Source organism: Gloeophyllum trabeum (genome assembly GCF_000344685.1).
Source record: "Gloeophyllum trabeum ATCC 11539 unplaced genomic scaffold GLOTRscaffold_00005, whole genome shotgun sequence".
Lineage (NCBI taxonomy): Eukaryota > Fungi > Basidiomycota > Agaricomycetes > Gloeophyllales > Gloeophyllaceae > Gloeophyllum > Gloeophyllum trabeum.
In genome coordinates, this window is record NW_006920414.1 from 2000543 (window position 1) to 2028043 (window position 27501).

Sequence of the window (27501 nt, forward strand, 5' to 3'; positions counted from 1 at the left end):
GAGTTCACGTACCAATGCGGACTTCGGACTGGGACCATTCATCGCACAGAATGACAGAGCAGCGGCGCTTGGCAGGCTCTGTGATGACAATTAAGTTCTGAGAAAGACGTGAGCAAACATTCGTTTTTTGAATAGCTGGACTGTTTGCCCTGTCGTTAGCTTGCCAAGATCGTAGCTACGACCCCTCGTGATGCACTAGATAGGAATACGTCGCAAGCAAACTGGCCAGACAGGCTGAGACCAAGGGACGCGTAGCGAGGTTCCGTGCTGACCAATCTCCTACGGGACTTCCAGTCCAGCTTTCCTACAGATTGGACATACCTTACAATATCTTCCGTTTATCGATGATTCTTGGACCTGCTCCACGATGCATCGCGTACATGGATACGGGGTGTAGTGTGGCACGAGTGACGCGGACTCGGACTCCTGTAATAAAAATGGTAATCACTGCTGCCGAATCCACTAAGTCCAGAAAGACGTGCCTGTTTAATGGGTCTCGCTTTCTTAGGCGTCATGAAATCACATTCCATGTCGTCCCAATCCCAGTTGTCCGCGCCATCGATGAGGGTATCCATGCTTAAATCGCCTGCCGTCTCTAAACAGCTGTCCGGGTGCTGGCTTAATTCTATCTTGACGATATCCCTGGATTTCGTAGGCGTTCTTGGGGGAGAGGTGCGCTTCGGATTTTCCTTCACCGGCGACGAGCTCATGGTGAACACCGACGCGTCGAGTCCACCGAGCAACTCGTGCATGAACGCGGCTTCCTCATCCTCGGTCGGTTTCTTTGGGGGCATCGCTGTCCTAGTCGAGTTTAGCAAAGGTATCGTGTACCATTGAAATCGCGGTTCGCGACTTTTAATTGACGTACACGACGCGCTGCTGCACGTGGATAATGCACGTGATCGCGTCGCGCCTTAAATGGGACCCATAATTAGCACGCAGCGCAGTGTCTTCGCTATTGTCCGCACACTGGTGGTATGGGTCCCGCAGGCGTATAATACTTTTATTCTTCTCATTATCGACTATTGCAACCCTCTTTATCTCCTGACCGCGTTTTTCTCATCTTTCGGCTCGCCTACCAGGTCGTTACTGTCCGCCTCTGTCCGCCTGGCACCAGGCAGTGTACCAATCGCAGATCACCGTTGCCAGCACATGACGATGCCGATGTCGATCCCTCTCTCATTCCTCTTTCTTACTCCGAAACGAGTCCCAATTGCCGTCGCCGAGCACCCGTATGTGCTCTCGGAACCCGAAGTAGAGGAAGAAGTGGACGCCCTCGGGCGGGAGTGGGAGTGGGGAGGCGCAGGACCCGATGACACCGGCAGACGCAAGGCGAAGATGAGGCTCACCTGGGGAGGGTTGCGGCTGAAGAGGTTTGTCTGCTTTCTGACCATCGCTATTAGCTTCACATGAATCATATGCACAACAGACCTCCGTCCCCACCGCTGCCCACGGATCCAGATCCAAAGTGGCGGAAACGCCTACCTCGCTTGTCCTTGAAGAGGACCCGTACGAGGGACAAGACCGCCCGAAGATCATTCCTCGATTAACCTTTCGCCTCATATAAGGGGACGCACCGTCTCCTCCTAGTTCTGACCCGCTCACTTTCTTGGTTATAAGGTTTTAATCCACCGCTGTTTAATGCGGGGGTGCTATATTGCAGTATACGACTTCCACGATCCTTCTTTATGTCTAATATCTTTCACATCTACTTGTGTCTATGCTCTTCTTGCTTTATGTTGCTCTCTTGCTGCTCGAATTTGCTGTCGATTGCCTTGTATCACAGATATCTCAATTTTGTCAATAGGCATGTGATGTATTTTGTAGTGCTGAATGGACTGGTTTCTATACGGGTCGTACCCAAGGATGATGCTAATGGCACTCCAGCTTAACGCTCTTGACAGTCGCTCCGATCCTCCTCGGAACCGTCTTCCAATCAATCGGCCCACGCGCCCACGCAGCGGTACCTGCGGGACTCGATGCGTCCCATATCCCAAGCTGTATGCGCGTAGGGTGACTGGGGAAATGTTGCGTGCCGTGGTACATGGTCTGGTCTGCCCCACGGAAATATATCATGTGAGCAGGTTGGTATCGACGGGTCGCAACTAATGCGAGAGGCAGCCTACCTTTCTTGAGCGTCCGGATGTCTTCACCGTCTACGCTCCATATTATGCGTTCGGCATTCCAGTCTATGCTGTAGGTATGTACGTCCTATCAACCGCCCATTCATTAGCGACACGTCAACGTGCAAGGTGTTTGCGTAAATCGTACCTCGGTGCTACCTCTAGGGATGCTGTCTACACTGCTGAAGACCCCGTATAGCGGTCCGTCATCATGAGGCCGGGGCGCAAAGATGTTCGACTGGAAGTGCGACGAATCACTGCCGAGAAGTTCGACGTCCATCTCGTCTCCTTCGTCCGCTGTCGGAAGTATCAGATATCATGAAAGCATATAGTGATCCTGCGCACCGATCAAGATAGCGGCGGTAACGACCCCGGGATGCGTCGGCGCGCTCAGTTCGTACGTGACCTTCCCATACCTTCCGAAACGCGGTCAGCCTTGTATCCAGTGAAAGGTGAATGCACGCATACATGAAGGAGAAGGTCGAGTTGAACGTGGCCCCATCGGCGATCTTGTCGTTCTCACCGCCTTTCGTGCGGATCTCTCCTTCGGGACGGTCCAGGTACATCTGCAACCCGCCCGAGCTAACCTCGTACGTGTTTCCATGGCCGACTGCGACCATACCTTTGGGGAGAGTCGAGCCTGAGAAGGCTGCGTAGAACGACTCGCAATCGGGAGAACGGGCAACAGGGAGATGTAGTCCGTGGGCTAGGAGACCTGAGAGTAGACTGAGGAAGACGACAGGGAACATGCTTGGGCGAGCGATTATAGGGATATAGGTGAGTATTATTTGTGAGGGTAAGTTAGTCGGATAGGCGGCGCTGGTCAACAGGCTGGGTGCTTGGTGAGGGGTACAGAGAAGGTTCCAAACAAGATGCAAAGTCGAACCTGTTCAGACGCGACTTCACGTGAAGAGGTGAACCGATCAAGGTGCGGTATGGGTGAAGGGTCGGGCAGTACCCCACTACGAACTCGAACAGTTCGTGCAGTCATCATAAGTACTTACCGCTGAACAACAGGCAGGTGGTGTAGGATCCCAGGACCAGGACGCCGAGGAATACGGTCGGTATACAGACAGAGGACAGGAGCCGAGGAATCGAGTCACAAATGCACTCCAGAATTGTCTGCCGGTGCAAGGAGACTCCATATATTGTGCGCCCAAGCGAGTGGTTATTGTGCTTGGAAGCTTCGCCAGCGCTGGCCGATTCGGAGTGGCGCGACGGAGTTACGACCTGAGCATCAATTTACCCAGATTTTACTGGGTATTGTTGAAGAAACCGAGGTTATACGACGGATGGAAGTTCTAGAGTTGCTATAGCCTCGAGTGCTGAGCAATTTACCCAGTGCTCGAGTCATCAGCAACTGTGAGTTTAAAAAGCACTCGTAGTCTGCGCTAGCGAATTGCCACAGTGGCGTGAGTGCGTCCACTGGCATGCCTTAATCGTCTCTTTGAAGTACCTTCGATCTTTATTTGTCCCATCCTTCTCCGCGATGGCACCCACGAAACGAAAAAATGATATCGACGGCGATAAAGAGAAAAGCTTCATCTGCACGCTCACCGCATCTCCCAGACCATCGACGACGCGCACTAAATCTCACGAGCGATTAACTACACGCCGGGCAGCACGGCCTCGTCCGGGATCGTGAACTGCGACAAGCCCTCGACGAAAGCAGCAGGAACGCTAGGAGCCAGTCCCGAACTATGAATCTTGAATACGTGCGGCTCGCCGATGACACATCTGAGGGTTAAAATACCTCTCCCGTGCGCACCTACACTTCATCTGACAGAGCCAACAGGCACCTATGTGTATTATGCATATCATTCTGTAGATAACGAGGCTACTTGCTGCGCCCGCCAAAGAAGGTCTTTGCGTGGTTTTTGAGGGCACTTCGCCACCAGAGTTTTGCATTCTGTCCTGCATATGTTTAACTGTGATAGTCGGCAACTAACTTAGAATCAACAGTCAATTGACTGATGCGAGCATAAGTAACAGAAAGCATAGACATGAAAGCTACATATCTTGTGATAGAGGTTGCTCAGGTCTGCACCATCCATAGAAAGTCAAATGACAGGATGCGGGCTTCATATAGAAACCACAAGATCCGGTGTATGACTCGCAATACATGAGGGGTGCTCCATCTCAACTGAACCATCCCCTGTCAGAAATGTAGTCATTATGAAACATGAGGAATGGAGCAGGCGAGAGTACGTATAATTGGCTGTGGATGAATAAGGGGAAGGGACGAATCGGCAGCAGTGGCATCTCGGCATGCCGAACTAGGATTGGGAGCATCCCGTAATAGAATGAATACGGCCGTTCGATAGCTCTGGGAGGCTATAGCCCAGCCATAGGTTCATTCCTCGCGCCGATCGCGTGAACTGGACCCAGCCGCCATTTCGTGCAAATACCGGACGCGTCGACCGGAATCGCTGGCGATTCGCGAATGCAGCGCAGGGACGTAACGAACGACGGAACAGACGACGTTGAGGTTAGGGTTCCGTCATGTGAGGCCGGCACCCCGACATGGTCCGGGAGTGACGTATTTGGGGGGCGACTTTTGGCAAGTAATGGGGCTCCGTGGGAATAGAGAGCACCGGAGGCGGCGGTTGTAGTGACGCGAAGTGGCTTATTGGTTACGCCGCAGCTAGGACCTTTGTTCAAAGGGAAGTCACTTTGAATTTGCATGCATAAATTCTACAGTAGGGGGGTTTAGGCTGAGTTCATAAGCTCCACTGGACAGCAGTGACTCGCTCATACTGCTTGTAATGGCTTTACTGCCACAAATAGGTAGGAACTCTGTTGCACTACGTAGCACCCTGGCTCACCACGCTTCGCGGCCAAAGGGACCAGTGACAGTCAGCCACAGTCGGAGTGCCCGTCGTTGATGCAGCGTGATTGGTCGGGAGCACAGGCAGCGGCAAAAGTTTCTTTATAGCATCGGTCTGTTTCGGTCGTGTACCAAGTGAGCCCGCCGCTCTCGCATTCGGCATTGCATCTCGTCGCGACTGACTCATCGCTGCTGCCAGCCGCTCGTGCACCGACCCGTACGTTCTCGGGGCTTCATGTCAGCTGCCATGAAGAGCTGTCTCAAGCACTCCCCGCCCTCCTCGCCCTTGTCACGCGACGGCGGCGACGCCGCGTCCCACTCCGACCCCTGCTCGCCGCGGCCGACGCCATCTCGCCCTTCCTACAAACGCAAGTCCGTCTCCTTCTGCGACCAGGGTCAAGAAGAGGTATTCATTGCCGATGAATGGGACCGGACGCCAGCCGAGGTGACGCAGAAACTCTCGTATCAGTGAGTACCCGTTCGGTTCGTCTATCTGCCTTGGCCTTGTTCTCTTGCGATTCCACGCCGTTCATCGCCGTCTCCATCCATCCCATGTCCTATGTATAACTGTAGCGTGTCGGCAGAGCGGATTGGAGACGATTGGCGTTGGTGGCTGGATCGGCGTGCTGTCGGGTGATCTCTGCCCCGAGCCTCCTACATATACGCCTCTGGCCACAGCTGCCATGCAGATTCATCTAGACGAGCGTAATTCCCCTCTTATTCACCAAACTATTATGTCTACTACATTACTTCATCTACACTCCTCACCCATCCCCATTCCGTCCGCATCGTCCACTTCATACTTCCCCTCCTCCTCATGTTCCACAACGCACAATCCCTTCCCTACTTCCCCTTCATCCTTCTCACCCTCCTACTCCTCTTCCGTCCTCTCCCCCACATCGCGCACGCCACTAACCATTGAAACCCTCAGGGACGTCCTCGAGCTCAAGCAGCTCCAGCTCTCCCTCCCTCACGCACCCCAGCCGCCAGATCCCTTCAGCCCGCGCCCTCACACGCACGTCGAGTACCTGCGTCGCGTGCCCATACGTCTCATGCCGTTGCTCCCGGAAACCGAGAGCTCGCCCGCGCGTACGCCTCCCGCGGAGGAGCCCAAGCCCGCGTCCCCTTCACCACCTGCTCAGTCACCACCGACGACCACGCATTGGATGCAGCTAACATCACCCATCACTCATTCCGCTATCGCCCCCGCCCCGCGCTTCTCCCCTCACCCATCACCCCGATCATCTCCGGCTCCGTCACGCACGTCATCACCCATCCCATCGAATCTCCCACCGCGTGCGCCCTTAAGGCCGCGCCCGCATTTTGCATTCTTGCCTCTCTTGCCGACGGAGGAACCGACGAAGGGACCAGAGGCGGAACCTGGAGAAATGGTTTTCAGCTGGAACGACGATGAGGAGACGTCACCCATGAAGGAGAAGGAGGAAGTAGAAGAGAAGAAGGCAGCGGAAGAAGAGGATGTCGCTCGGACCCCACATGCCGAGAGCGTCCTCGAGGGCGAGATGCTCGACCGCGTATACGGCGCCGAACCCGCCAGCGTTGGCTCGAGCGTGAGCAGCTCCGCGCCCGCGGCTTTCCTCGCTTCCGAGCACGACTTCGACCAGGACTCCGTCCCGAGCTCGTCTGCGTCCGTATCCGACGGGGAGCTGACCGCGGACGAGTCGACGCCGTCCATGACGACCTGTTCTCTGAGCCCCACGCCTTCGCCCAGCCCGTCGCCGCCGATCCTCAGCGAAGTGGCGGATACGCCGAGCGCGGAGGAGCACCATCCGCCTGCGTCGAAGGCGGAGACGTATGGGTACTTCCAGATCCCGACGGCGCGGGCGGAGAACCTTCCGTACCAGCTGAAGAAGCTGCGGCTGCAGGCGCTTCCGAGTCCGTCGCTGATGCCCCCCAGCCCGTTCGAGCTTGAGCTTTCTGCCCCGGGTGGGGAGGGCGAGCAGCGGGGGGAAGAGGGGAAGTTGGAGGAGGTGCATGCGTTTGAACGGAGGAAGGGTATGGGGAGGCGGGTGGGGAGTGTCCTTGCGCTGGGGCTCAGTGTGAAGGGGGAGGGGGAGGAGCGGAGAGACTAGACTTTGCTCAGTCTGTGTATAGAGTATAGATCCGAGGAGAGGGAGACGAGGGAGAGTAATATCGCACTTAGTTCTCGCATACCACGCGCTATTATCCTACATCGTAACATATATTAGTCTGGTTTTTGTCATATGTATACACGCTTGAAGCACTTGCAACAAATACCTCTGTTGGACTCGCAAGTGCAGAAATGCATAGCCACGAAAAACGGAGTGTAATAACGTGTCGTCATAAATGGCATTTTCATTTGAAATTCAATCCGCTTGTTCCGCCACCAGCGTGTTGAGGCGCAAGCAATTGACAGCTCTACCGTATCCCTTCGACTTTGCATAAGACATCTCAAAATATAGAGTATTACTATTAGGCACAAGGCATAGGTACGTCGACCGTGGGTCTCAATCATAGCGTTATCCCGACGTTGTACGAGAAATCAAGCTTCGGGCACTCACCTGTCTCGCATAATCTGGGAACCTCCTGGAAGCTCCCGCCTGCATCTTCCTGTACTCCCCATATCCTCGGCTCATATGTCTCGGCGGCCCTTTCCTCCCTTCCGTGGCGGTAAATACCCCAGCAATAAGTCTGGCGGCCCATCCCACTCCGAAGACACCCAGCCGAATGAAGCACTTGCCAGTCGGGGAGGCGTGCCACAGATAATATCAAAGGTGCCTGCTAGGCAGAGGGATAATGGATGGGCATGGAGGGGCGCGAGGGGGAGAGGCGGAAGCAGGGGAGGGATGCCCGTTGCAAGCCCTGGGCCCTCCACAAACAGGGCCGCTGGGACAGTACCCAGCAAGGTCGGTGGGAGTCAACACGCGTCTTCTAGTACGCAGGCCAGCATGGATAGCAGTAGCGGTGAGAGGATCATGACGATCGGCGAGGTATGGTTAATGCGGAACAGCATATCCCAATCTCCTTCTAGTCAGGGCGGGGGCTCCCAAAAAGCAAGTGGGAACACAAACACACGAACTGCACCAAGTCAAAGCCCAGTTCGCGACATTCAGACCGCTAGCCCGAGATTTACATCGTCAACAGAACCTCCAATTGCATTTCCCAGCGCGACTGCTTGGAACGCGTCTCCCAAGTTGCCCTCTCCACCTGTTACGCCAGACACAACTCCCGCCTTCCACGCCATGTCGCCGCCGGGGACAGATACCGATGCTGAAAGGGCGGCCAAGCGGAAGGCCACGTTTGAACTCATCAGGGCCAAGAGACAAAGGTTAAGTTTACAGGAGGAAAATAGTCCTCTCCGAGACTCATCCTCTCCCCTGGCTCGATTACCGACACCTTCGTCCCGAATCAAGGAGGAGCCGGTGGTACCCATCCTCCCCCCTGCACTGTCCCCGACGTCACTGAAGGAAGAGCCGGACTTGGCCACCGTCCCTCCACCTTTACACCATTCTCCTTCGCGAACATCTCCGACGCGGACACTCCAGACACTTAAGCCCGAGCCCGAATCACCGTCTGTACAGTCTTCAGCGCAAGACTCCCCATCATCATGCAGGAGGTTAGTTACCTCTGGATCATTACGTGTGCACCCCGTCCCCGCCAACTGCCTAAAGTCTGATCCGAACTGGAAGAGAAATAGGGAGAAGTGGGCCGAGGAGCAGCGGGCGGAGTTGAGGAAGAAGGGAGTGATACTGGGGAGGTCGTTCATCAGGTGAGTGGATGTCTGATCAGTGTGACGGGCCTAACCTGAAGCGAGAAGAGAGGACGGGTTGGTTATAGACTGGTGAGTATCGCTTTTTTTTGAGTCCCCGTGCGGGAGAACATGAATATGGTTGGGAATTTTTCATCTGGATACCACATACTAATCGTTACAATAGGACAAGTCGCATGCCCGTGTACTCCGACACTCTTTGCCCACCCACCCCACCCCCATCCCAACCACCACTGTCTCATGAGTCACCTCCTCCCCCTATAGCCGTGTCTTCCTCTCCTCGTCAGCCTTCATTCTCACCCCCACCACAGCATGCGCCGCACCGGCTGCATCTGCCTCGGCAGTCCCTCCCCTCTCCGTCTCAAGCCGTCCAATCTTCCGCGGCGAGTCCCTTCACGCTATCTCAGTCGCCATCTTTCAGTAGCCAAAGTAACCATGAAGGTCCTGCTCCGCCGCGGACACGATCCGGGCCGTCGTTGAACGAGCTTAGAGCCGCCATGAGGGCGAAGCAGGCGGTAGAAAAGAGTAAGAATAAGGGTAAGCAAAGGGCGGAGGAGATCATCGTCATTGACTCCAGCTCGGATTGCGAGGATGTAACTGCGCAGGAGGTGAGGATTGTCCGTGGCGCATCGTACTTGCGATGACTCATGTCTCGCTCCCCCAGAATCCTCCTGAAATCAGGCAAGTTGAGTTTCGTGCTCCGTCTGGCACGCCACAGGAGCCTGTCACAAGTCCAACGAGGGAAGCACCGACACGGGTGCCACTTTCTCCTCCCGCAAGTAATTCAATGCAATCCTGCTCTTCGACTTTCGATCCTACTGCGGTGCAGCGTACGCCGCAGCCCACGCATATATCTCCCGATCCCATGCGCCACATATCCTCATCACCGCCGCCATTGCAACCTCAGTCCCCGAGGGTACAGGCTGCATCTCTTGTCAATTCAGCTGGGGATCGCCAGCCGCAAAATGCTACTTCCGACGGATCAATAGAGGAGGTAATGCAAATCGAGGACGACCTGATGTATGTGGCGGGTCCATCGTCACCATCGGCAGTGTTCGTTCCTCTAGTTAAGGAGGAATTTGAGGACATGGTGAATAGCCACCATTCCTTGCGAGATGGAGGAGCAGGTCTGGAGCTAAGCGAAGTTGGCCCAGCTGCCTCAGGTAGTTCACTGTCACAAGTCAGCTCGTTGTCGAATAACGAAGATCAAGCGGATGTCCCATTGGTCGAGCCCCCCGCCACGCCCGAACACGAGCCACTACTCCTTTCTCACTCAGACGGTGTTCACCCGCATCCTTATGCACAAGGAGAAAGTCGAGATATTGTGGTCGATGAGCAAGCTCTGTCGGAGCAGTTATCCACGAATCCATCATCACCCGACCCTGTACCTCCTCGTGCTGAGGCTACAGACGCAATCGGCGACCTTCCTCCTGAGATTACATCCTTAGCTGAGGAGTTCATTCGCCGGTACGCTCTGGTAATCGGGTTTCCTTTGCTCCCCCTTTCTGATGTAACATACAATTTTGCATTGGTTGCGCTAGGTATGTCCAGCTGTTCGATTCTGACCGACCAGCACTTGCCAGCGCGTACGCAAGCAACGCCACCTTTTCGTATCGTGTACTTGCTTCTTCGGCGCGCTCAAGTACCGAATACTCTTCGTTCGCGCCTGTGGAGGGATCAAGGGATGTTTCTGGTGCGAACTACGCTCTTCCCGAACGTGACACGTGCATTGAAAACTCTCACAGGCGCTAACTCATTAGCTACTATACACACCTCGCGTCTTTCCATAATGAGTACCCTCCTCTCATTCAGTGATTCGTACAAATTGATATCGGACGGCGAGCCGGTGGATATGCCGTGCGACCTCACGTACGTCAAAATGGGGAGTGAAGCCGGACCTGGGGTATGCGAGGTGATCCTCTTGGTATGCTACTGCAAATTGCGATGGTGCGCAGAGCAGGCAAGGTCCGCGGACGAACGTGATATAGGCATGGAGATGAGTTTCGTCTTGCGGAGGAAGGAGGCTGATGCTGCCGACCGGTATGTCGTTCGCAGATGCGGTGCTTGAACTGTACTGATGACTGGTCATAGCGAGACGGAGGGACTATGGTCATTGTTGGTCGTTGCCCACCAGATGGTTATCAGGGTCAATCATGTCCCAGATCCAGTGTAGTGGTCCTTTCTTGGACTGGCTTACCGCCTGTTTGTCGGAAATTGGGAGCTTTGCGGATGACGTCGAGGACGCTATCCATGTCGGTGATTCCGACATCTGGAAGGCGATAAGATGTATGTGTCCCATATTTTGGCGATTTAGGCAGCACAATTTGGCACGCGGTCTTCTGTAAGAATAAGCAACATCGCTGTAAAGATACATCGTGAGTGCGTAGGGACTCGGGAACCCGGACGATGAACTTTGAAGTACCAATCTTTTGGTGGGAAGCTTCATGTACGTGAAAGAGCACACGATGATCACACGTTGTAAGAAATCCTCGCTTGTTCGTTGCCGCTTGCTACTGTAATATATAATCTGACACTCGTATGTTGGCCGGACAGAAGTGCAAAAAGTGAACCGACCCAGACTCGAACTGAGGACCGCCTGTGACCACACAATGTGTTAGACAGGCGTGATAACCAACTACACCATCGGTCCTTGCTCGTAAGCTTCCCTAATCTTTTATTATACCAATACGCCATTCAGGATGTCGCTGATCCGTCGCTCCCTGATTAGGACATTGTACTTCTGCTTTCGATGTCCAGGGCAGCTGAACTGCCAAAAGCACCATCGCTGACGAAGCTATCCGCTGCCAGTCGTCAACGCGGAAATGCCACCCTACCCTTATAGTATCACTCGCCGCTGTCAGCGTCCACGCTGTGATACGCCCCATTTCTTGTGCACCAGTCTTGCCTCCCGCTGACAATCCTCACTACCACCCTTAAGTCTACTCGGACTTCACCCATCATTCATTTATCGGCCCATCTTTCTCTGGCACCGGAAAGGCCTAGAAATTCTGAACGATGAGTCGGACACCCGATCGCGAGGACGACGACAAGAATGTCGCGGGGGAAGATCCAGCGCTCCAGCCACTCCTCCCAGCCACCGAGAATGACCATGATACCCATACTGCACATGCGTATGTTACCCAGTCCGGGTTTAAGAGGCTTTCAGCCACGGACAAGAAGACGTTATTATTGACGACTACCATGGACAAGATGGGCATGGGACGATACTCAGTCAGTCGAAATGGTCTTCACACACGGTCTATCCACTGGCGAGAATAATTGTGCTGATTTTTTTCTCTACAGTGGTACATCTTCTTCGTAAGCTTTACTGCAATGTCTACCACATCGTAGTCGGACTGAACAGGAATCCAGTTATGCGGCTACGGTTACGCCCTCGATTTAATGTGGGCGCAAGCCTTCGGCCTCATTGTCAGCTCCGCGCAGCAAGAGTTCGGCATCCCAGGTGACTATATGCGCACATCAGATTGTGAATACAGACCCGATAGCTTGGCATAGATTCACAGTTTGGTACTCTTCTAACTGCCTTCAACGTTGGCCTCACCATAGGCGCCTTTACATGGGGAATCATTGGAGATATGGTATGAGTGCTACGCAATCTGCGCCTATAATCTCCAGATATTTTATTTACGTGTCCGTGGTCGACCACTAGTTCGGGCGGAAATGGGCATTCAACCTGACAGTCCTCATTACCGGATTTTGGGGTATGCTACTTGGCTCTGCCCCCAGCTGGCCCTGGCTCTGCTTCCTTTCTGTCTTCACTGGTTTTGGGATCGGAGGCAACATACCGACGGACGCTAGCATTGTTCACGAGTTTCTGCCACACGTTCGTACCTGCTCATTCTCTTGTCCATATTTCCAACTCAACCTGAACGTCTATAGGACAGCAAATACCTCCTCGCAGCTCTATCGCTCTTCCAACCTCTTGGCGTAGTTGTATGCTCCGTCATCGCTTGGGGGTTCATCCCATCCAATAGTTGCGAGACCGGGCTAAGGTCCTGCTATATCGCTGATCCCGGGGAACAGTGCTGTGCGAGGGAGGACAATGTAGGCTGGAGGTTCACTACGTGAGCTATTCGGAATCGCTATGCACGAAGGCGTACGCTCATTTGAGTCGTTAGAAACGCGATCGGTGCTATCACATTGTTCTGTTTCTTCCTCAGATTCGTCGTGTTCAATTTTCAGGTTGGAATAAACCACACTGGAGCTCCTCACAAGAATAGCTGATTATCATTTCCTTGCGTAGGAGAGCCCGAAGTTCCTGCTACTCCAGGGTCGCGAGCAGGAAGCCGTCGATGTCATCCAGCACATAGCCAAGGTGAATCGGAAGCCGTGCTCGCTGACTGTCGAAGATATCTACGCTCTGGATGGTGATGATATATCGGAATCTTCTTCTACAAGGTCTGGCGAGCCGAAGACTCTGGGAGAGATGGCCAGCCAGTTCAAAGTGTTCTTCTCGACGCCCTATATGGCACGACTGTCACTTGCGATATGGGCTACGTTCATTTTTGATTATGCCGCATTTTCCATTGGTGAGTGTCCGCGTCCTACGGCCACCCACAGTGGCTCACTCTTCCGCAGCCGGTGGATTCCTACCGGATATCCTTAGGAGGAAGGGCGTGGCTGCTGGCCAGTCAGTAGACATCACATATCGAAACTAGTGAGCAATCCCCTCTTGGTTTCTGGGGCTGGAGAGTATCATTGACGGGGCCATAGTATAATCATATACGCTCCAGGCATCGTCGGTGTCGTGCTCGGGGCGTTTGTGATACAGACCAAGATGCTTGGCAAGACATGGTCAATGACGATTTCTGCTAGCCTGATGGCCGCTTCGTTGTTCGCTTTCGTATACATTGTGAGTGACAGACCTGACCGCTGTGGATCTTAGTGAGGTCTTGCTAAACTAAATCAGGATTCCCCGGCGGCTAATGTGGGCTTCAACGCCATGGAGTATTTTTTCCAATCCATGTGAGTGCCCAGCATGCTAATTCGTTTTGGAATATTAAACTGACCTGCACGAGGTTTAACGCCATTCTGTATGGCTACACACCGGAAGCGTTCCCGGCTGCGGTGCGCGGTTCCGCTTGCGGCATCGCTAGTACCTGGGGTAGACTTTCATCTATCGTTGCACCGCTGGTGGCAACCCGGCTACTTGCGACCAGTGTGGACGGCGTTCTATACCTTGCTGGTGGTGCAGCAGTCCTGTCCGCTATCGTGACCCTTTTCTTGCCGGAGAAGCTCAAGAATGAAGGCTTTTGACGTGGGGCGAGGCAGTGTCAGTCTGTATGAATCCGAGTCGGGACGGTTGTTGTAAGGTTTCGTACTCATCAACTGAGCGGTAACTCTCGAAGATCTGCTAGTGCGTTTATGTACTCTATGTTTCCTTGTTCCCGTGTAGAGCCTGTTTTACCTCGGAGGCCACTGTTGTATATGCCTTGGTATTGCACGTCATCAGCCGTACCGCGTAGTGATTCCTGTTTTATAATCGTAATCCGTAGCCCTCCATGTACCATATGCATAGCGTCGTCACTGTATGTAGAAGCCTCGTATCGGCCGTTCCATCTATTCCCCCTGCCACACTGACAGAGTTAGGGTTAGGGGGAGCTGTCCGCCTGGGTATCTTGCCCATGTCTGTGGTAAGGTAGCGATCGAGCTCCGATGTCTGGTTCCGTTCGCTGGGCATGTGCGGTACCGCAAATAATGCCTAGGCCACGAACAGGTGCGCAAGCCCAACGCCTTCTTCCGGACGTCAATAAATCCCATGAAAGAGAATGCCCGACTGGTAGGACCCGTGTCGTAATTGGAAATGCTGCCCTCCGCCCGTTCCATCATCCGCGTCACATCTCGTCCGCCCCCTATTCACGTACGAACACGAGTGGCAGCGCAACCTCCCGCTGCCACCTTGCTGAGGAACCAAGGCACACATGACAGAAACGATATTACGCCCAGGTTACCCCTCTAGCTGTGTAGGCTACTATTCAATACCCTAGAAGAGCTTGATCGGCTGCCTCCGTGGTGCCCAATCAGACTATGGACGCCCAAAAGAAACGTGGAACCTTCCACAGGAACGAAGGGACAGCGGAACAGCATACGATCAAGACAACCTATTAACCCTTTGCAGTCTTGTACGTGCGGCTTGCGCTCAATGTATCGAGAGCAGCAGTCGGCGTGATTCCCGGTACTTTCTCTTTCGAAGGGATAGGGGACTTGCCGGGGTGTTCAAGAGAGGACGACGGGGACAAGAGCAATTGTCCCCACCGTTCTACCTATCCCTTCCAGCAACCCCCTCTCCCACCAAAGAGCCGACCCACCATGGCCTTAACGCTGCAATCAATGATCGAAATTGCGCCTGGCGTAGATATGCCTCGGCTGGGGTTCGGTGTCTACGCGTCTGCGAAGTCTATCTGCAAGAGAAGCGTGACATGTGCCCTGCATGCCGGCTACAGGTGAGCACGACACCAGTTACGGACTCCCTTGTTAGTACTCACGCAGACCCTTCGCCCCTCCCAGGCACATCGATTCCGCGATGTACTATGAAAACGAGAAGGAAGTCGGGTTAGCGATTCAAGCTTCGGTTATACCACGCCACGACGTTTTCGTGACGACGAAGATATTGGCGCCACCACCTGATGATCCTACCGGTGGAAAGCTTTGGGCAATGCTGAACGAAGCTGTAGACCGCTTCGGTCTAGGTTAGTCAATGAACTTATTGCCCCATGCTCGCCCTGTACTGAGACAAGCGATCGCCAGATTATGTGGACCTGTTCCTCATCCATACGCCGACAAGTGGCCCAGAAGGACGAATCAAACTGTGGAAAGCGCTGGAGAAGTTGAAGCAGAGTGGCAGGGCGAGAAGCATCGGCGTATCTAATTTGTGGGTAATCCGTCTGCGCTTAGCTGGTCCCTTCACCTACTTTCTTGTAGCGGTATCAACCACCTCCAAGAGCTTGCAGCATCGTCATCGACGAGGCCTGCTGTCAATCAGATTGAGGTGCGAAGCGGTCGCCACGAATTGCATACCTCTACTCACCTCCGCTAAGTTGCATCCCTGGTGTCAGCAGAGAGATATAGTCAATTATTGCCAGAATCATGGAATCACAGTCCAGGTAAGTTCCCAGCCCATTGTGGGGACTCAACTAAGCGGTATGCAGGCATATTGTCCGCTTGTCCGAGGACAAAAGTTCGAAGATCCTACGCTTAATCAGCTGGTGTATGTGCACCTCAAAGACCCCGCACAAATTCTTCTTCGATGGAGTCTGCAAAAAGGGTAAGCACGAGATTCGAGCTCATTGAGCATGGTAATCAAATATAAGCGTAGATTCGTTCCGCTACCAAAATCGGATACACCATCTCGGATAGAGGCAAACGCGGCCTTGTATGACTTCGAGCTATCGGCCGAGCAGATGGCTTTACTGGACAGTCTGGACCGGGGAGCAAAAGGCGCCATAGATATCAACCCGGTCAACTGTCCATAGGCCAAAATGTTCACGACCGAGATACGACACTGAAAAACCAAGATAGACGGCCGATAGAGATCGTTGAGATCGTCCTCGTAGTGACTAGGTGGACCAAGCAGGAGGCAAGAAACCTGTCTCCCTCCAAGACGCCACGAATTTGCCAACGAGGGTGGAAGAGATAGCCGGTGGCTCTTTCATGGACTTCGATATTGTGGCAATGACCGAGGTGTCGTAGCGGACATCCATAATGTTTTTCTCTTTACTGGTGTACTGTTACGCTTTATAGCCAAAATGTATATTAGGGCATATGAGTTATGACCACTCACGTTTGCATGCCACAACGGCAATAAGGCACCTGTGGGACTATCCGGCTTTGACGATAGAGCGCAGTCTAACCGTTCGAGCCATCGATCCGGGGGTACAGTCTTGAATTCCAAACCCATAGAGGAAAGATAGGACAAAATGTCCTCCCACGACGTCGCTGTATTCGGATTCACAACGTGATAGACTGGGATAACGCTCGTGGCTTGTATAGAATCAGAGCCGTCGATAATATCCATGATAGCCCGGGCAGCGATATCAATGGGTAACCAGGAGGGCCGCTGGATGCATTAAGTTTAGAGTGAATGTGAAGGGGCGGCCGGAAGTGCACACCTCTTGTAGAGCTGGAAGACAGCCAGTATACTTGACGCTGGCGATCAGAAGAGGCCAGGCCTCTGTTTCATTCCATACGCCATTTCGAGTATCGCCACATAGCTGGCCAACCCTAGCTATACTGATCCGTCCCTTGAGGGGGCCGGCATACGCACGAGCGCAAATGTGCTCGGCGACCCACTTGGAGCGAGAATATCCGAGGGGTGAGGGACTGGAGTCGGATTTGGGCAGGGATTCCGGTATAGCGGAGGATTCGTTTACTACAGCAGCGGTCGAAGAGCAGAAGATCATCGATGCTCTCCGTGGACTAGCGATACAGAGGTCGATTAAATTCCGAGTGCCTGGACAAAGCATACGTTGAGGTTCTTCGACAAACATCAGACTGCTCGTGTTTACCTGCCAAATGAATGGCGGCGAATGATTCAAGGCCCGCAACGAAATTGACATCCCAGGCAGCCTGAGGCAAAATTAGGCAAGGGTATCCTCCAGTAGCGGTCGTTAACGTACGTGAATTATCCAGGTTACAAGATCAGCGATCATGCGATACTCGTCCCGTTTCAGGCCCAGACAAGGATCACCCAGTTGTATCGCAAAACATTTGACTTTCGCCCATACTGATCCGGTGTCGAAACCGCTAAAGCCTCTGGTCTTCAAGCTCTGGACGACACGGGTTTCAGCTTCAGCGTCGTCCCGAGCCCTGACCAAAACTATGACTTCAGAATCACATTCGTGCAAGATCCTAGCTAAGATATGGGCACCAAGTGCACCAGTGGCGCCAGTGAGTACCTATTGTCTGCGTCAGTGCTGCACGGTGCATTCAAAACAAGTTACATACTACAGCGTGCCCTTGGGAACAGTCAGTTGGACCACCTGGCTCAGACGCTTGATCTGTGGTGAATGTGCCATACTTGGCTACCAGCTCATGCATCAATAATGAGGCATTTGCAGTAGTCCCTGCGGAACGCCCGGATCGCCCGGACCGCACGTCCTCCATCAATTTCACTAGCCTATAGCGTGCCACAGTCAGTGTCTCAAGATAGCGAGAAAAATCATCAAACCGACCTATTTACAGTAGAATACTCGTAAACCACGTTCAAAGGTATCGGGTCATCGACTAGCTGAACTCGAAAATCCTGTTGGTTACAGGCGGGCGACTGCACACCGTACCACGCACCTTCTGTAATTTACTGCGCAACGCCATGGCCTTGACGGAGGTTATACCTAGGGCGAATAAATCCTCATCGTTGTCCCATTCGCCGATGCTGCCAGAAAGAGCAGATTGCACGCAATGTCGCACATAAGAAACTAGGGCCTCCCCGTGTAAAGCTTGTAAATACGTGTAGGAGCCGCCGCCCGAGTTGAACGTCCGATACGCCAGCTCTATCACGTCCGCATACTGTGCATACGCCAGAGGACGAAGAAGGGTCCCTTTGCTAGCCTTCGGGATAGTTGAGCCAGACGGAAGTATGACAACCATTTCGTCGACGATGTGGGAATATGACGGTCCCCTCTGGTTCAGCGTATGAACAATGTCCAAAATGGATTCCCTGGCGGCATCCCCGTCGGCGGGCAAAATGAGAACACCAAGCAGTGGTCGTGAGGCACCGAAGACGAGCGCCTCGGAAATAGCAGGTGATGCCCTAAGACTGTTCTCAATAATACTCGCAGAAGTCTTCTTGCCGTTCGTCTAGAGCGGAGTTAGGCAGCATACGTATAGCTGACCAAAGGGACCAACCAGGACTATAATATCGTCTGCTCTGCCTGCGTACTTCCATGTATGAGGCTTTACAGGATGTTTGGCGTATAGATCAGCAGTAGCAAAGCTACCGTCAGGTAGATTAGATACGTTCTGGTCGTGGAGGGATGAGAACAGGCAGCATATAAATAAAACATGAGGCAACATACCAATGTCGGGAATTCTTTGTCCACTATTAGCTCGTAGGTCCCTGTGTCCCCGGAAGGTACAAATCGAAGCAGATCTAGAGAATGACTGTAATCTCGCAGCCAGCTCCATTCTTTATCAGTGGTGTAGTCCCTTGCCGAGCTCATCAAGACTGCGGTTAAGGTAAGCCATAAACTGTTCTACTGACAAGGATAGTCACGATTACCTACATCCACATTCGCTGGAGCCAAGACGGCTCACGAGCTTTATCCCGCGGGTCACCATGTAGTCGCCCGTTTCGTCCGGGAGGGGAGCACCGCCAGTGCTGACGAGACGCATGCGCTGAAGCATGCACATCCCTGCATCCGACTCAGAGAGCATTTTCAGGATGTAAGGCACAGAGAGGAATGCCCGAACGTCCCGGCAGGACGAGAGCGCCTCTACGACGTTAGTTGCGTTGATGGGATACAAAGAGGAGTACAGATATAAGGGAGTACGAGACATCATGGAGCGAAGGAAATCAGGCATCCCGCCCTGAACAGGTAAATCAGCGCGTGAAGCCTTACGACTACCGTGCATATACTCACATGATATAACGGTGTCGTGGTGAACGCCGCGAGTCCGGGAAGACAAGGCAGTCCTTGCGTCCATACTCGATGAGTCTGGTATATGGGCTACACGACAAAGATGAGTTGTACTATTGACCAGACTCGAAACGTCAGAATCGTACTTTGGGCATACCGGTGGATCCACTGGTATGGAAGACAAAAGCGATGGTGTCTTTCTCTTCGTAGGGACTCAAGACGGGATTTGGCAAGGCCACATCGGTACATGTCCAGATCGACCTCGATGGCATAGGTACAATCTTTACGTCTTCTTGAATACTTTGCTGATCGACGTCACGGTTTGCCATAGCATTGCACCCTTCCTGAATGAGAGTAGGGTGGCATATGAGATGTGTAGATTCAGTCGTGCGACAAAGGTGGCGTATCGCATCTGGACTATTCTGTGGACTATAAGCGGAGGATGTCAGTAAAGAAGGACTTAAACATTCGTTGCATCTCCAGTTCTGTAATGTCTGCCTACTCACGCTATTAGTAGAACTCCATAGCCAAGTCTCAGGGCTGCAAAGACGACCACCAAGAAATCCGCACAGCTTGGCGAAAACAAAGCGATTATCCTACTCTGTCGCCCATCTGCCGCCTGTCGAGCATGTAGAGTGCCCCCACGAAAGTAGTGCGAAGCCACCGCATTCGAAGCCTCGAGTAAGGAAGCGAAAGCTGTAAAGAGTCCGAAGGTAAGCGCCTTCCGGTCCACTGTGATGACATGCGAACTATTACTCACTGAACGACACCACCCTCCACTGCCTCTCGGTTTTGCCCTGGCTACTTTCGAGGATATGCGAAGGCTGGTAGAGCTCCGGAAAGCCTGCTATCAGCGTATCTGGATCGCTCTTCCCTCCTTCCTGGAGGACCTGATTCAAGGATACGAATCCATGGGGATCTTCATCAACTAACTGTTTGGCCTGACCACCGGTGCAGGTGAGGTATGATTCCTGTAAGGATATCATGGTCTAGGATTCGATAAGCCATCGCCGACGAGTGCTTATATGTGTCTCTATGTAATGGTTCCGGCAAGAACCTATCCTTTCTAGAGGCGATGACGCTGAGCATACTCGAGCACCCCTCGTAAAGGGAATGAGTGAACCTTAGGTCCTTTCTCGTTCTGAATTGCTCTCGTTGACTCCGAGTTTAGTGCTGCTCTGCCGTTATGGAGGTGCCTCATGGTGTTAACTCTGATATCTGCGAATCCTATGGTACGGCCCCGAACCTCATGGACCGGGAGGACCGAAATCAGGGTCTTTCTGAACCCTTACTTATACCGTATTTGCCCCGTACGCTGAACGCTCCCATCTTCACGTCCTTTTTATGCACAGAGGCGACCCGAGGAGTCCGTCCGTCGCCTCGATGAATGCGCCGCAGTGTCAGAAGATTAGCAACCCTACACGCCGGCAGACAGTTATCACATCGCTTCTGCTCATAGTTCTCTCCCTCCTCACCGCACCGGCTACTTCGATCGTTGTCCTGTTTTTCCTAATTCATTCTCAGCTGAAAGGAACAGCTCTTCATCTGCAGAAATGCCGGGTAGGCCGTAAGACGGTCTTGGTCACGGGCGGGCGTACGAACAAGTGTCTCGTGCTTCTTCGCGCATTCAAGCGCGAAGGTTACCGTGTTCTCGTGGCGGAAGAGGGTTCTTGGGGTGCAATAGCTTGCACTAGGTTTTCCCGAGCAACAGACGGATATTACGCGCTTCCTGAGCCAAGTAATGAGACCGACCGCCTCGCCTACAAAAGGGCGATCGCAGATATTGTGGCTCGCGAACGCGTAGACGTCTGGGTCCCTTGTTCCAGCATATTTGCCACAGTGGAGGACGCGGAAGCTGCCCTGGAGATTTCCTCCGCCGCTCACCATCATTGCGATACGTTCATACAACATCCTGACTTGGTCGACAGTCTGCATTGGAAGGATCGCTTCATGCGTCTTTGCTTGGAGCTAGACTTTCAGGTACCAGAGAGCCAGCTCATCACGTCTTCTGCAGAGGGCGTCGAGTTTCTCTTCTCCGCGGCGACTCGCAAGAAGGGTTACTCTTATATCCTTAAATGCGTCGAACTAGACGATGCTGGTCGGAGCGACCTGACGCTGTTGCCGTTGGAGACTAAGGAGGCGACCATTGCGCACTTCGCGAGGATGCCTGTACCACCCAGCGACAAGATCCCCTTTGTATTGCAGCGTTTCATCCGTGGACCCGAGTACTGCACTCATGGAGTTGTCAGGAACGGACAACTGCGCGCATTCGTTGCCTCCAGAAGCAGTGATATGGTATTGCGATACCTCGACCTCGAGTCATACGCCAAGTCCATCACCGCTCTTCCTAGACCCTTCATAATGGATGGTCTCAAAGATGCAGCCCTCGACCGCGCGACCACAGGAATTCGTCGCGAGCGCGAAGTAGGCAAGCAAGCGGAGCATTGGACAGTCCAGTTTTTGGAGCGCTGGTCAAAGCTCCTGCGTGAGCAGGGCAAGACCGGCAAACAAGCCGAATTGACAGGTCACTTCAGCTTCGACTTCCTGCTTGAAGAGTCGGAAGGGCAACTCTACCCGATAGAGTGTAATCCGGTACGTGGCTGCACTCTTTGGAACGTAGCGCCCGATATTTATGCAAACGTTGCTACATATAGCGTACTCATACTGCTGTAGCACTGCTCTCGGAGACTCCCCGTCTCGCGTCCGCTTATGTGGAAAATGAGGGCCTTGATGCTGGTCCCGTGCGCCCGGCAGATGGTGTTCCACGTTCATGGCTTTCCCATTCGCTTCCCTTGTCCATAGCTAACGTCATCCCGGATTCAATCGCGTCAATGGTGTTTCCCATCATCCATCCTCGCCTTCGACGGTCAGTTGCTACGTCCGCTAACCGAGCGGACCCGGTCCACGCCACATCATCGCCTTTCCCCGGAGATGGACCGTTAACTATGGTTTCCCGTCATATTGCAGGTTTAGAGAAGGACGTTTCATTCGATGCTTCTGATCCATTACCCTTCTTTATCCTTGCCCACGTCCAGATTCCTTGGATTATTGTGAGGCTGTTATGGAAGGGGAAAGGGTGGAGTCGGATCAATACGAGTACGGCGAGGGTGTATGAATGTTAGATGGGTTTGTTATCGGCTTTGTTGGACTCCTCGTATTGTATCGTCTTGGCCTTCTTGCTTGCAAGTGCCCGCCGTCCAAGTTGCTCTTTTTCGGGTCTTCCCTTCGCACCGTTGCAAGTCTCATGTTCGACTATTGCGCCGCAGACGCATCTTGTGTCTGTGTGGTCTTACACGCACCTGGGTATGGCGTATTCTGGCAATGGCGAAGTGCTGAAGTGACACCGTAGGGTTTCTCAAAGAGGCGCATATGCCATTCGCAAGCAACACTCTTCCAGTCTCATACACAAGACGTTTCAAATCACTGTACATTTCGCAAACTCGCGTAACAAGAACCCTGTAATGGAGTCTACGGCATCAGGCATCGACGGCAATGATCTCCACGACGGCGTGGCCGTTGACACCCGCCTCGTTCGCTTTGGTGCTCGATAGGACGTTCTTCTTCTCTGCGGCAATTGCTGCCTTGGGAGTACTAGTATCTTTGGCTGCCACAACGTTTGCTCGCTTGCACAAGACCTCGGGGTCCATACCAAGGTCTCCAATGTCGCAGAGCGCCTATGAGGGGACAGATGAGCCTCGAACTTCACGTCAAGCGAGTTTTGGAAACCATACATCACGACCATGTCCTCCTCCGTACTTCTGCTTAACGAGTTCCTTGTGGATCTTCAATGCCTTGAAGAGCTCGTCGTAGGAGGCGTCGTTGATGAAGATGCAAGTGCCGTACGGGTTCGGAATTGCGAACCTTTGCTTGTTGTCGCGGGTTTTCCTAGAGCCCAAACCGAGTCCGCGGTGAGGAGGTCTGAGTCGAAGAATGCGCAAGCATCGGACGTACAAGATGGCCTTAGTCCCGCTGATGATCATCTCCTCGGTAAACAGCTCGTGATCCATGGACAAGCCCACGGAATGGGAGAGCACATGGTATTCGTCTCTCTCGCTTTCGCTGAGCAAGCCACGGTACCAAGCAAAGGTCCTTGATTGGAAACTCACGTCATCGACCGTTTCCCAGAGGTGAGGCTATTGAACTACTCACACAAAGAACGCCATATCGATATTGATCTACCGCCGCATCCACATGCGTCAATCATGGAAACCGTTATCTTCCGTTGAATTACTCACAGCATGCCCATGACGAAGAGGTACGACGGGGGCAAGTTCCAAAGTCGGGGAAAGAGTGTGGCCGAAGGCAATGACCCTAAATAGCGGGGCGTCAGTCGTGATGATGACGAATCACTTAGATATCACCTATCCAGGCCCAACTCATGGAGGTTCGGTGACTCTAGCTGCAGAGTGAAGACGGTTAGAAAGATGGCCTACGAAAGGTGGGTAATACTTACGTCGAGCATGACCTTGATTCCCCTCCAGCATATTTCGTCGGCGATTACTTTCATAGCAGGGTCGGAACCTTCAAGACGGCCAAATCGAGTCTCGATCAAAGCAGGACCGTTCTGAACCAGGAGTTCCCAAATCCTCTTGTCGGCGCAGGACGAGATCTTCATTAACTCTATCGTATGCATGCGGTCAGCGCCTCGGCTCCGGGGCATTAGCCTGCGAAGTCAAGATAGGCTCACCAGCGAAGCCATTCCGGACCTGGCCCTCCGGGAGCGTCTTCAGCAGATTAAAATCTAGGAAGGTAATCAAGGGCGCGTGGTAGGCCCCGAGACCTGAAGAGATGGGACACCGCCACTCAGGACCGGATCAGCAGTAAGAATCGAGAGAGAGCGTACGGTTCTTGAGATTACCGTGGTTGACAGCAACTGTCATCTCCGGCTATCAGGACCATACGGCAGACAAGTCCGATGAACAGAATACCTTTAATGCTGACGCTTGCATCAATCAGCCCGATGAGCGTAGTCGGCACGCGGATGAAGTTGGAGTTACGTCTGTAAGAAGCACAGGCGTATCCGGCGACGTCGGTGCATAATCCACCTCCGACGACCAAGACTGGCTCCTTGCGGACGAGCCCAAATGCGTCCATAGCATCGACTATAGAGAGCATCGTTGCCATGGTCTTGTTCTTCTCGCCACCCGACATCACGAAGGTGGTAAGGGGAATGCCATGATGCTCGAAGTAAGCTGACCACTGCGCAGAGTAAAGATGGTTGACATTCTCGTCGGTGACAAGGAGAACTCTCTTCCAGTCCGCGTATATCTTCGCAAGGTGATTGTGTTTGAGATCGAAAATGTTGTCGACAAATTGGAAAGCTGACGCGACTCTAGCTCAGTCTCTCAAACAACGCAATGTCTGAGAATACTCACAGTACTTGATTTCTTCATTGCCAGTGACGGCAAAACCGTTCTCGGTAGTGTTGACGGTGGCTTTCAGGTCACTCATTGTGGATAGCTAGTCAGGTGCGTACAAGACTACTGAATCAGAACGATCGTTCGGAAGGACGGGATGCACGATAACGGCGGTCGGTGGACGGGTCCAGTATGAGGTCCACTGACAAACAAGTCTGCTTTATGAACAAACAGTGGACCATCGTGGAAAACGCCGGCTATGTTGGAAGAGGATGTTGAATTAACAGCAGTTACAGCAAGGAGCACTCATGACCAGCCTAACCAAGCAAAGCGTCAACGCGATGTATGCAGGTGTGACCATGGAGATCAAACCAGCCGCCTGAGACAGATATTCGCCGGCGGATTCTCAAGAGTATCAGAAACAGTGGATGAGCAATAATTCCATCGAGATTCGTGGAAGTCGCGCAGAGCAAATTGGTGGCCAGTATTTCCTTCACCATGTCGAACGGGAGATCCTTCGGATGTACGGATAGCGAAAGACGTATGCGAAAGACCCACAACCAGAGAGATGCCGTAGCATTTGAAATATCCTCGTATCGAATTAACACTGATGGTGATTGTGAATCCTAGACAGAGCACAAAGGCAACGACCGAGACGATTGAAAGTGGAATCGGGCGTCCATAGAAAGATGGTGCGGATCCTGGAGCAAACGAACATGTAAAGGGTACATATACTTCGGGCTGGGAAGTGTTGCGGATGATCGACACGAGACTAGGGCTCTGCAGCATGTGCCTTCATGTGTGGAGACATCAACGCAAGAGCGGCATACTTCCGAGAAAGTCTTCCGTGGTAGAACGCCACACTCTCGGACCATCCTGCCGGAAGCAACACTTCGCCGTAGCACTTGGGTATCGAGGTGCTAAACCAGAATCTTGAATGTGCAGGTCGAGAGAGGGATGACGCACAGCAAGGGTAGTCGCCGACAGGCGTGTTGGAAGCGTAGTCCTGAAGTGCAAGATGAAACGGTTATGATACAATAATGGATAGGGATGCCCACATATGTCTCTAACGCTCTTCATACGAGTTTTGTAGGGAACGAAACTAGTCATAGGCACCCTGAAAAGGGTTACGCGTTTCCATCGCGTTCATGAAATGTCCTCGCGGAATCCACGTCCTGGTATCGACTGCTGTTATAGTTCCCTAGCCGGGCCAGCTCTTGAGGTCTGCACCCACCCAACCTTGAAGTTTTGAGGAGCATCCTTCAGGAAGCACGATGCTCAGCGCTGAGAAGGTTCCAGAGGGCTTCGTCCAAGCTCACGACACACCCCTGGGTCGCCTTGCATACGTTATCAATGACTTGCAGGCCAACATATCTTCGTCAGACTCTTCGCTCTCTCCCGCGGCGCGCTCCTTGATCGACGAAGCTACTCGCATCGTCAATGGCTTGGACCCATACCTAACGTGCATGACTTCACCGCACCCGCCCATCCTAGACAAGATGATTAAAGCTGGCAATGAGACTGACTGGAAGCAGTTGCATAAACAGGGAAAGACAATATACGAATTAATACCCGAGATGACGGCCGGATCGTATGAGGCCGTGGTGCTCCAGCAGCTGGCAAAGACCGCAAAGGCGAGTGCCGTTGTTTCCCAACGTTGCTACACTCATACGGACTTGCTCCGAAAGGCAAAAAACATCCTGGAGATAGGCATGTTCACCGGGACGACCACCGTCGCCTTGGCTCTGTTACCCTCGGTCACCAAAGTTGTTACGCTCGAACTAGAGGGCTTCCTGGCAGACTTCAGTATTCCGTACTTCGCGGAAGCTGGTGTCGCGGAGAAAATAGAGGTCAAGATTGGCGATGCCCGTGAATCCCTGGATAAGTTGGCAGCTGAAGGTGTCTCGTTCGATATGGTAAGTTCTGGCAGGACTAATACAGATACGATACGAGACTGACCTTCAGCCGGTATCCAAAGGTCTTCATTGACGCCGATAAAGCCGGCTATTCTACTTACCTCCGCAAGGTGCTTGACCATAATCTTCTCGCAGCGGAGGGAGTTATTGTGGTCGATAATACGGCATACAAGGGTACACCTTGGGCGCCCGACCCGTCCTATCACCTTGGCGCCGCAATACACGCTTTCAATCAAGACGTTAGGTCGGTCTAGCGGCCTAGTGCTGTAAACTGCGAATACTGACAATTCCCAGGAACGATCCCACAGTCGAAGTCGTCATGCTCCCTATCAGGGACGGCATAAGCTTAATCCGAAGAAAGGAGGAATAGGCTCTGACATGTAAACGTGTGGCATACATACCGTAGCTTAGCTGCTCCGAGGTACCAGCACAGAGTTCGGGAAATAATTGGAGACTTCTTGCGTGATTAGGAATGGTCCAAAAGTCAAACAGCAGGATGGCCATCAATCGAGCCAGACGTAAACTCTGTGACAGGCAATCGATAAGTTCTTCTAAACTACGGCTCGGTCCGCGTAGCAAAATGTCTTGTTTCGTTAGTCTGTCGCCGTGCAAGGGAGGGCCGAGTATTTGGATCAGCACCCGCTTCATTTCAGGCCGTGCAGATGTTGATACCAGGTCTCCCGGCCATTGACGCTTCGAGTTCATATCCGAGGAGCATGGCAATCCACGGTCAACTAATGGTCAATGCACAACACATGAATCAGAACCGATGGCTACCTTGGTGGTACCGCTTGTCAATAACCGTGAATCCAGTAAACGTGCGTGATGGGAGCCATGGCGGAGATAAGCAGCAGAATCTGGAGACCAAGATGAGGATGGCCTTGACCACAAGACGGATGGGGTATCGAAGATCCCGGAGGTGTGAGTCGGAAGGG

General features: G+C 53.0%; 10 protein-coding genes and 1 non-coding gene across 11 annotated transcripts; 7 read left to right on the forward strand and 4 right to left on the reverse strand.

Moving 5' to 3' along the window:
• Positions 1–1158: 1158 nt before the first annotated feature.
• On the forward strand, positions 1159–1858 carry GLOTRDRAFT_138348 (uncharacterized protein; the record flags this gene model as incomplete). The annotated part of the gene is made up of 2 exons (XM_007867183.1): positions 1159–1377; positions 1430–1858. 2 exons carry the CDS (start codon positions 1159–1161, stop codon positions 1565–1567), a joined length of 357 nt encoding a protein of 118 aa, XP_007865374.1. The 3' UTR covers positions 1568–1858.
• Positions 1859–1872: 14 nt separating this feature from the next.
• GLOTRDRAFT_39993 (concanavalin A-like lectin/glucanase) lies at positions 1873–2872 on the reverse strand (the record flags this gene model as incomplete). Its single annotated transcript, XM_007866618.1, has 4 exons — positions 1873–2211; positions 2272–2420; positions 2469–2539; positions 2592–2872. The coding sequence occupies 4 exons, from the start codon at positions 2870–2872 to the stop codon at positions 1873–1875; spliced, it is 840 nt and encodes a 279-aa protein (XP_007864809.1).
• Positions 2873–5185: 2313 nt separating this feature from the next.
• Positions 5186–7219, forward strand: GLOTRDRAFT_121058 (uncharacterized protein; the record flags this gene model as incomplete). The annotated part of the gene is made up of 2 exons (XM_007867184.1): positions 5186–5418; positions 5882–7219. The coding sequence occupies 2 exons, from the start codon at positions 5186–5188 to the stop codon at positions 7038–7040; spliced, it is 1392 nt and encodes a 463-aa protein (XP_007865375.1). The 3' UTR covers positions 7041–7219.
• A 3264-nt stretch (positions 7220–10483) lies between these two features.
• Positions 10484–11035, forward strand: GLOTRDRAFT_110889 (uncharacterized protein). Its single transcript, XM_007867185.1, has 2 exons — positions 10484–10738; positions 10790–11035. The coding sequence occupies exons 1-2, from the start codon at positions 10488–10490 to the stop codon at positions 10869–10871; spliced, it is 333 nt and encodes a 110-aa protein (XP_007865376.1). The 5' UTR covers positions 10484–10487; the 3' UTR covers positions 10872–11035.
• Positions 11036–11263: 228 nt separating this feature from the next.
• On the reverse strand, positions 11264–11348 carry GLOTRDRAFT_t64. Its single transcript has one exon. It is a non-coding gene; the product is annotated as a tRNA-Val (tRNA).
• Positions 11349–11713: 365 nt separating this feature from the next.
• GLOTRDRAFT_40492 (MFS general substrate transporter) lies at positions 11714–13975 on the forward strand (the record flags this gene model as incomplete). Its single annotated transcript, XM_007866651.1, has 12 exons — positions 11714–11929; positions 12002–12016; positions 12071–12161; positions 12215–12297; positions 12369–12542; positions 12599–12783; positions 12838–12901; positions 12963–13248; positions 13298–13376; positions 13433–13571; positions 13629–13684; positions 13738–13975. 12 exons carry the CDS (start codon positions 11714–11716, stop codon positions 13973–13975), a joined length of 1626 nt encoding a protein of 541 aa, XP_007864842.1.
• Positions 13976–15076: 1101 nt separating this feature from the next.
• Positions 15077–16191, forward strand: GLOTRDRAFT_40461 (Aldo/keto reductase; the record flags this gene model as incomplete). The annotated part of the gene is made up of 7 exons (XM_007866648.1): positions 15077–15162; positions 15227–15402; positions 15467–15590; positions 15641–15707; positions 15757–15822; positions 15868–15983; positions 16035–16191. 7 exons carry the CDS (start codon positions 15077–15079, stop codon positions 16189–16191), a joined length of 792 nt encoding a protein of 263 aa, XP_007864839.1.
• Positions 16192–16275: 84 nt separating this feature from the next.
• Positions 16276–19622, reverse strand: GLOTRDRAFT_128625 (thioester reductase; the record flags this gene model as incomplete). The annotated part of the gene is made up of 14 exons (XM_007867186.1): positions 16276–16443; positions 16500–16775; positions 16828–17168; positions 17224–17284; positions 17335–17613; positions 17663–17834; positions 17890–17945; positions 18002–18089; positions 18165–18514; positions 18563–18676; positions 18733–18881; positions 18940–19243; positions 19297–19383; positions 19440–19622. 14 exons carry the CDS (start codon positions 19620–19622, stop codon positions 16276–16278), a joined length of 2628 nt encoding a protein of 875 aa, XP_007865377.1.
• A 1054-nt stretch (positions 19623–20676) lies between these two features.
• Positions 20677–22415, forward strand: GLOTRDRAFT_105517 (uncharacterized protein; the record flags this gene model as incomplete). Its single annotated transcript, XM_007867187.1, has 3 exons — positions 20677–21885; positions 21948–22059; positions 22225–22415. The coding sequence occupies 3 exons, from the start codon at positions 20677–20679 to the stop codon at positions 22413–22415; spliced, it is 1512 nt and encodes a 503-aa protein (XP_007865378.1).
• Positions 22416–23000: 585 nt separating this feature from the next.
• On the reverse strand, positions 23001–24744 carry GLOTRDRAFT_39501 (3-dehydroquinate synthase; the record flags this gene model as incomplete). Its single annotated transcript, XM_007866585.1, has 10 exons — positions 23001–23178; positions 23245–23382; positions 23443–23468; positions 23529–23604; positions 23655–23692; positions 23747–23913; positions 23981–24073; positions 24137–24166; positions 24222–24614; positions 24669–24744. The coding sequence occupies 10 exons, from the start codon at positions 24742–24744 to the stop codon at positions 23001–23003; spliced, it is 1215 nt and encodes a 404-aa protein (XP_007864776.1).
• Positions 24745–25924: 1180 nt separating this feature from the next.
• Positions 25925–26936, forward strand: GLOTRDRAFT_138352 (S-adenosyl-L-methionine-dependent methyltransferase; the record flags this gene model as incomplete). The annotated part of the gene is made up of 3 exons (XM_007867188.1): positions 25925–26566; positions 26629–26810; positions 26861–26936. 3 exons carry the CDS (start codon positions 25925–25927, stop codon positions 26934–26936), a joined length of 900 nt encoding a protein of 299 aa, XP_007865379.1.
• Between the last annotated feature and the right edge of the window lie 565 nt (positions 26937–27501).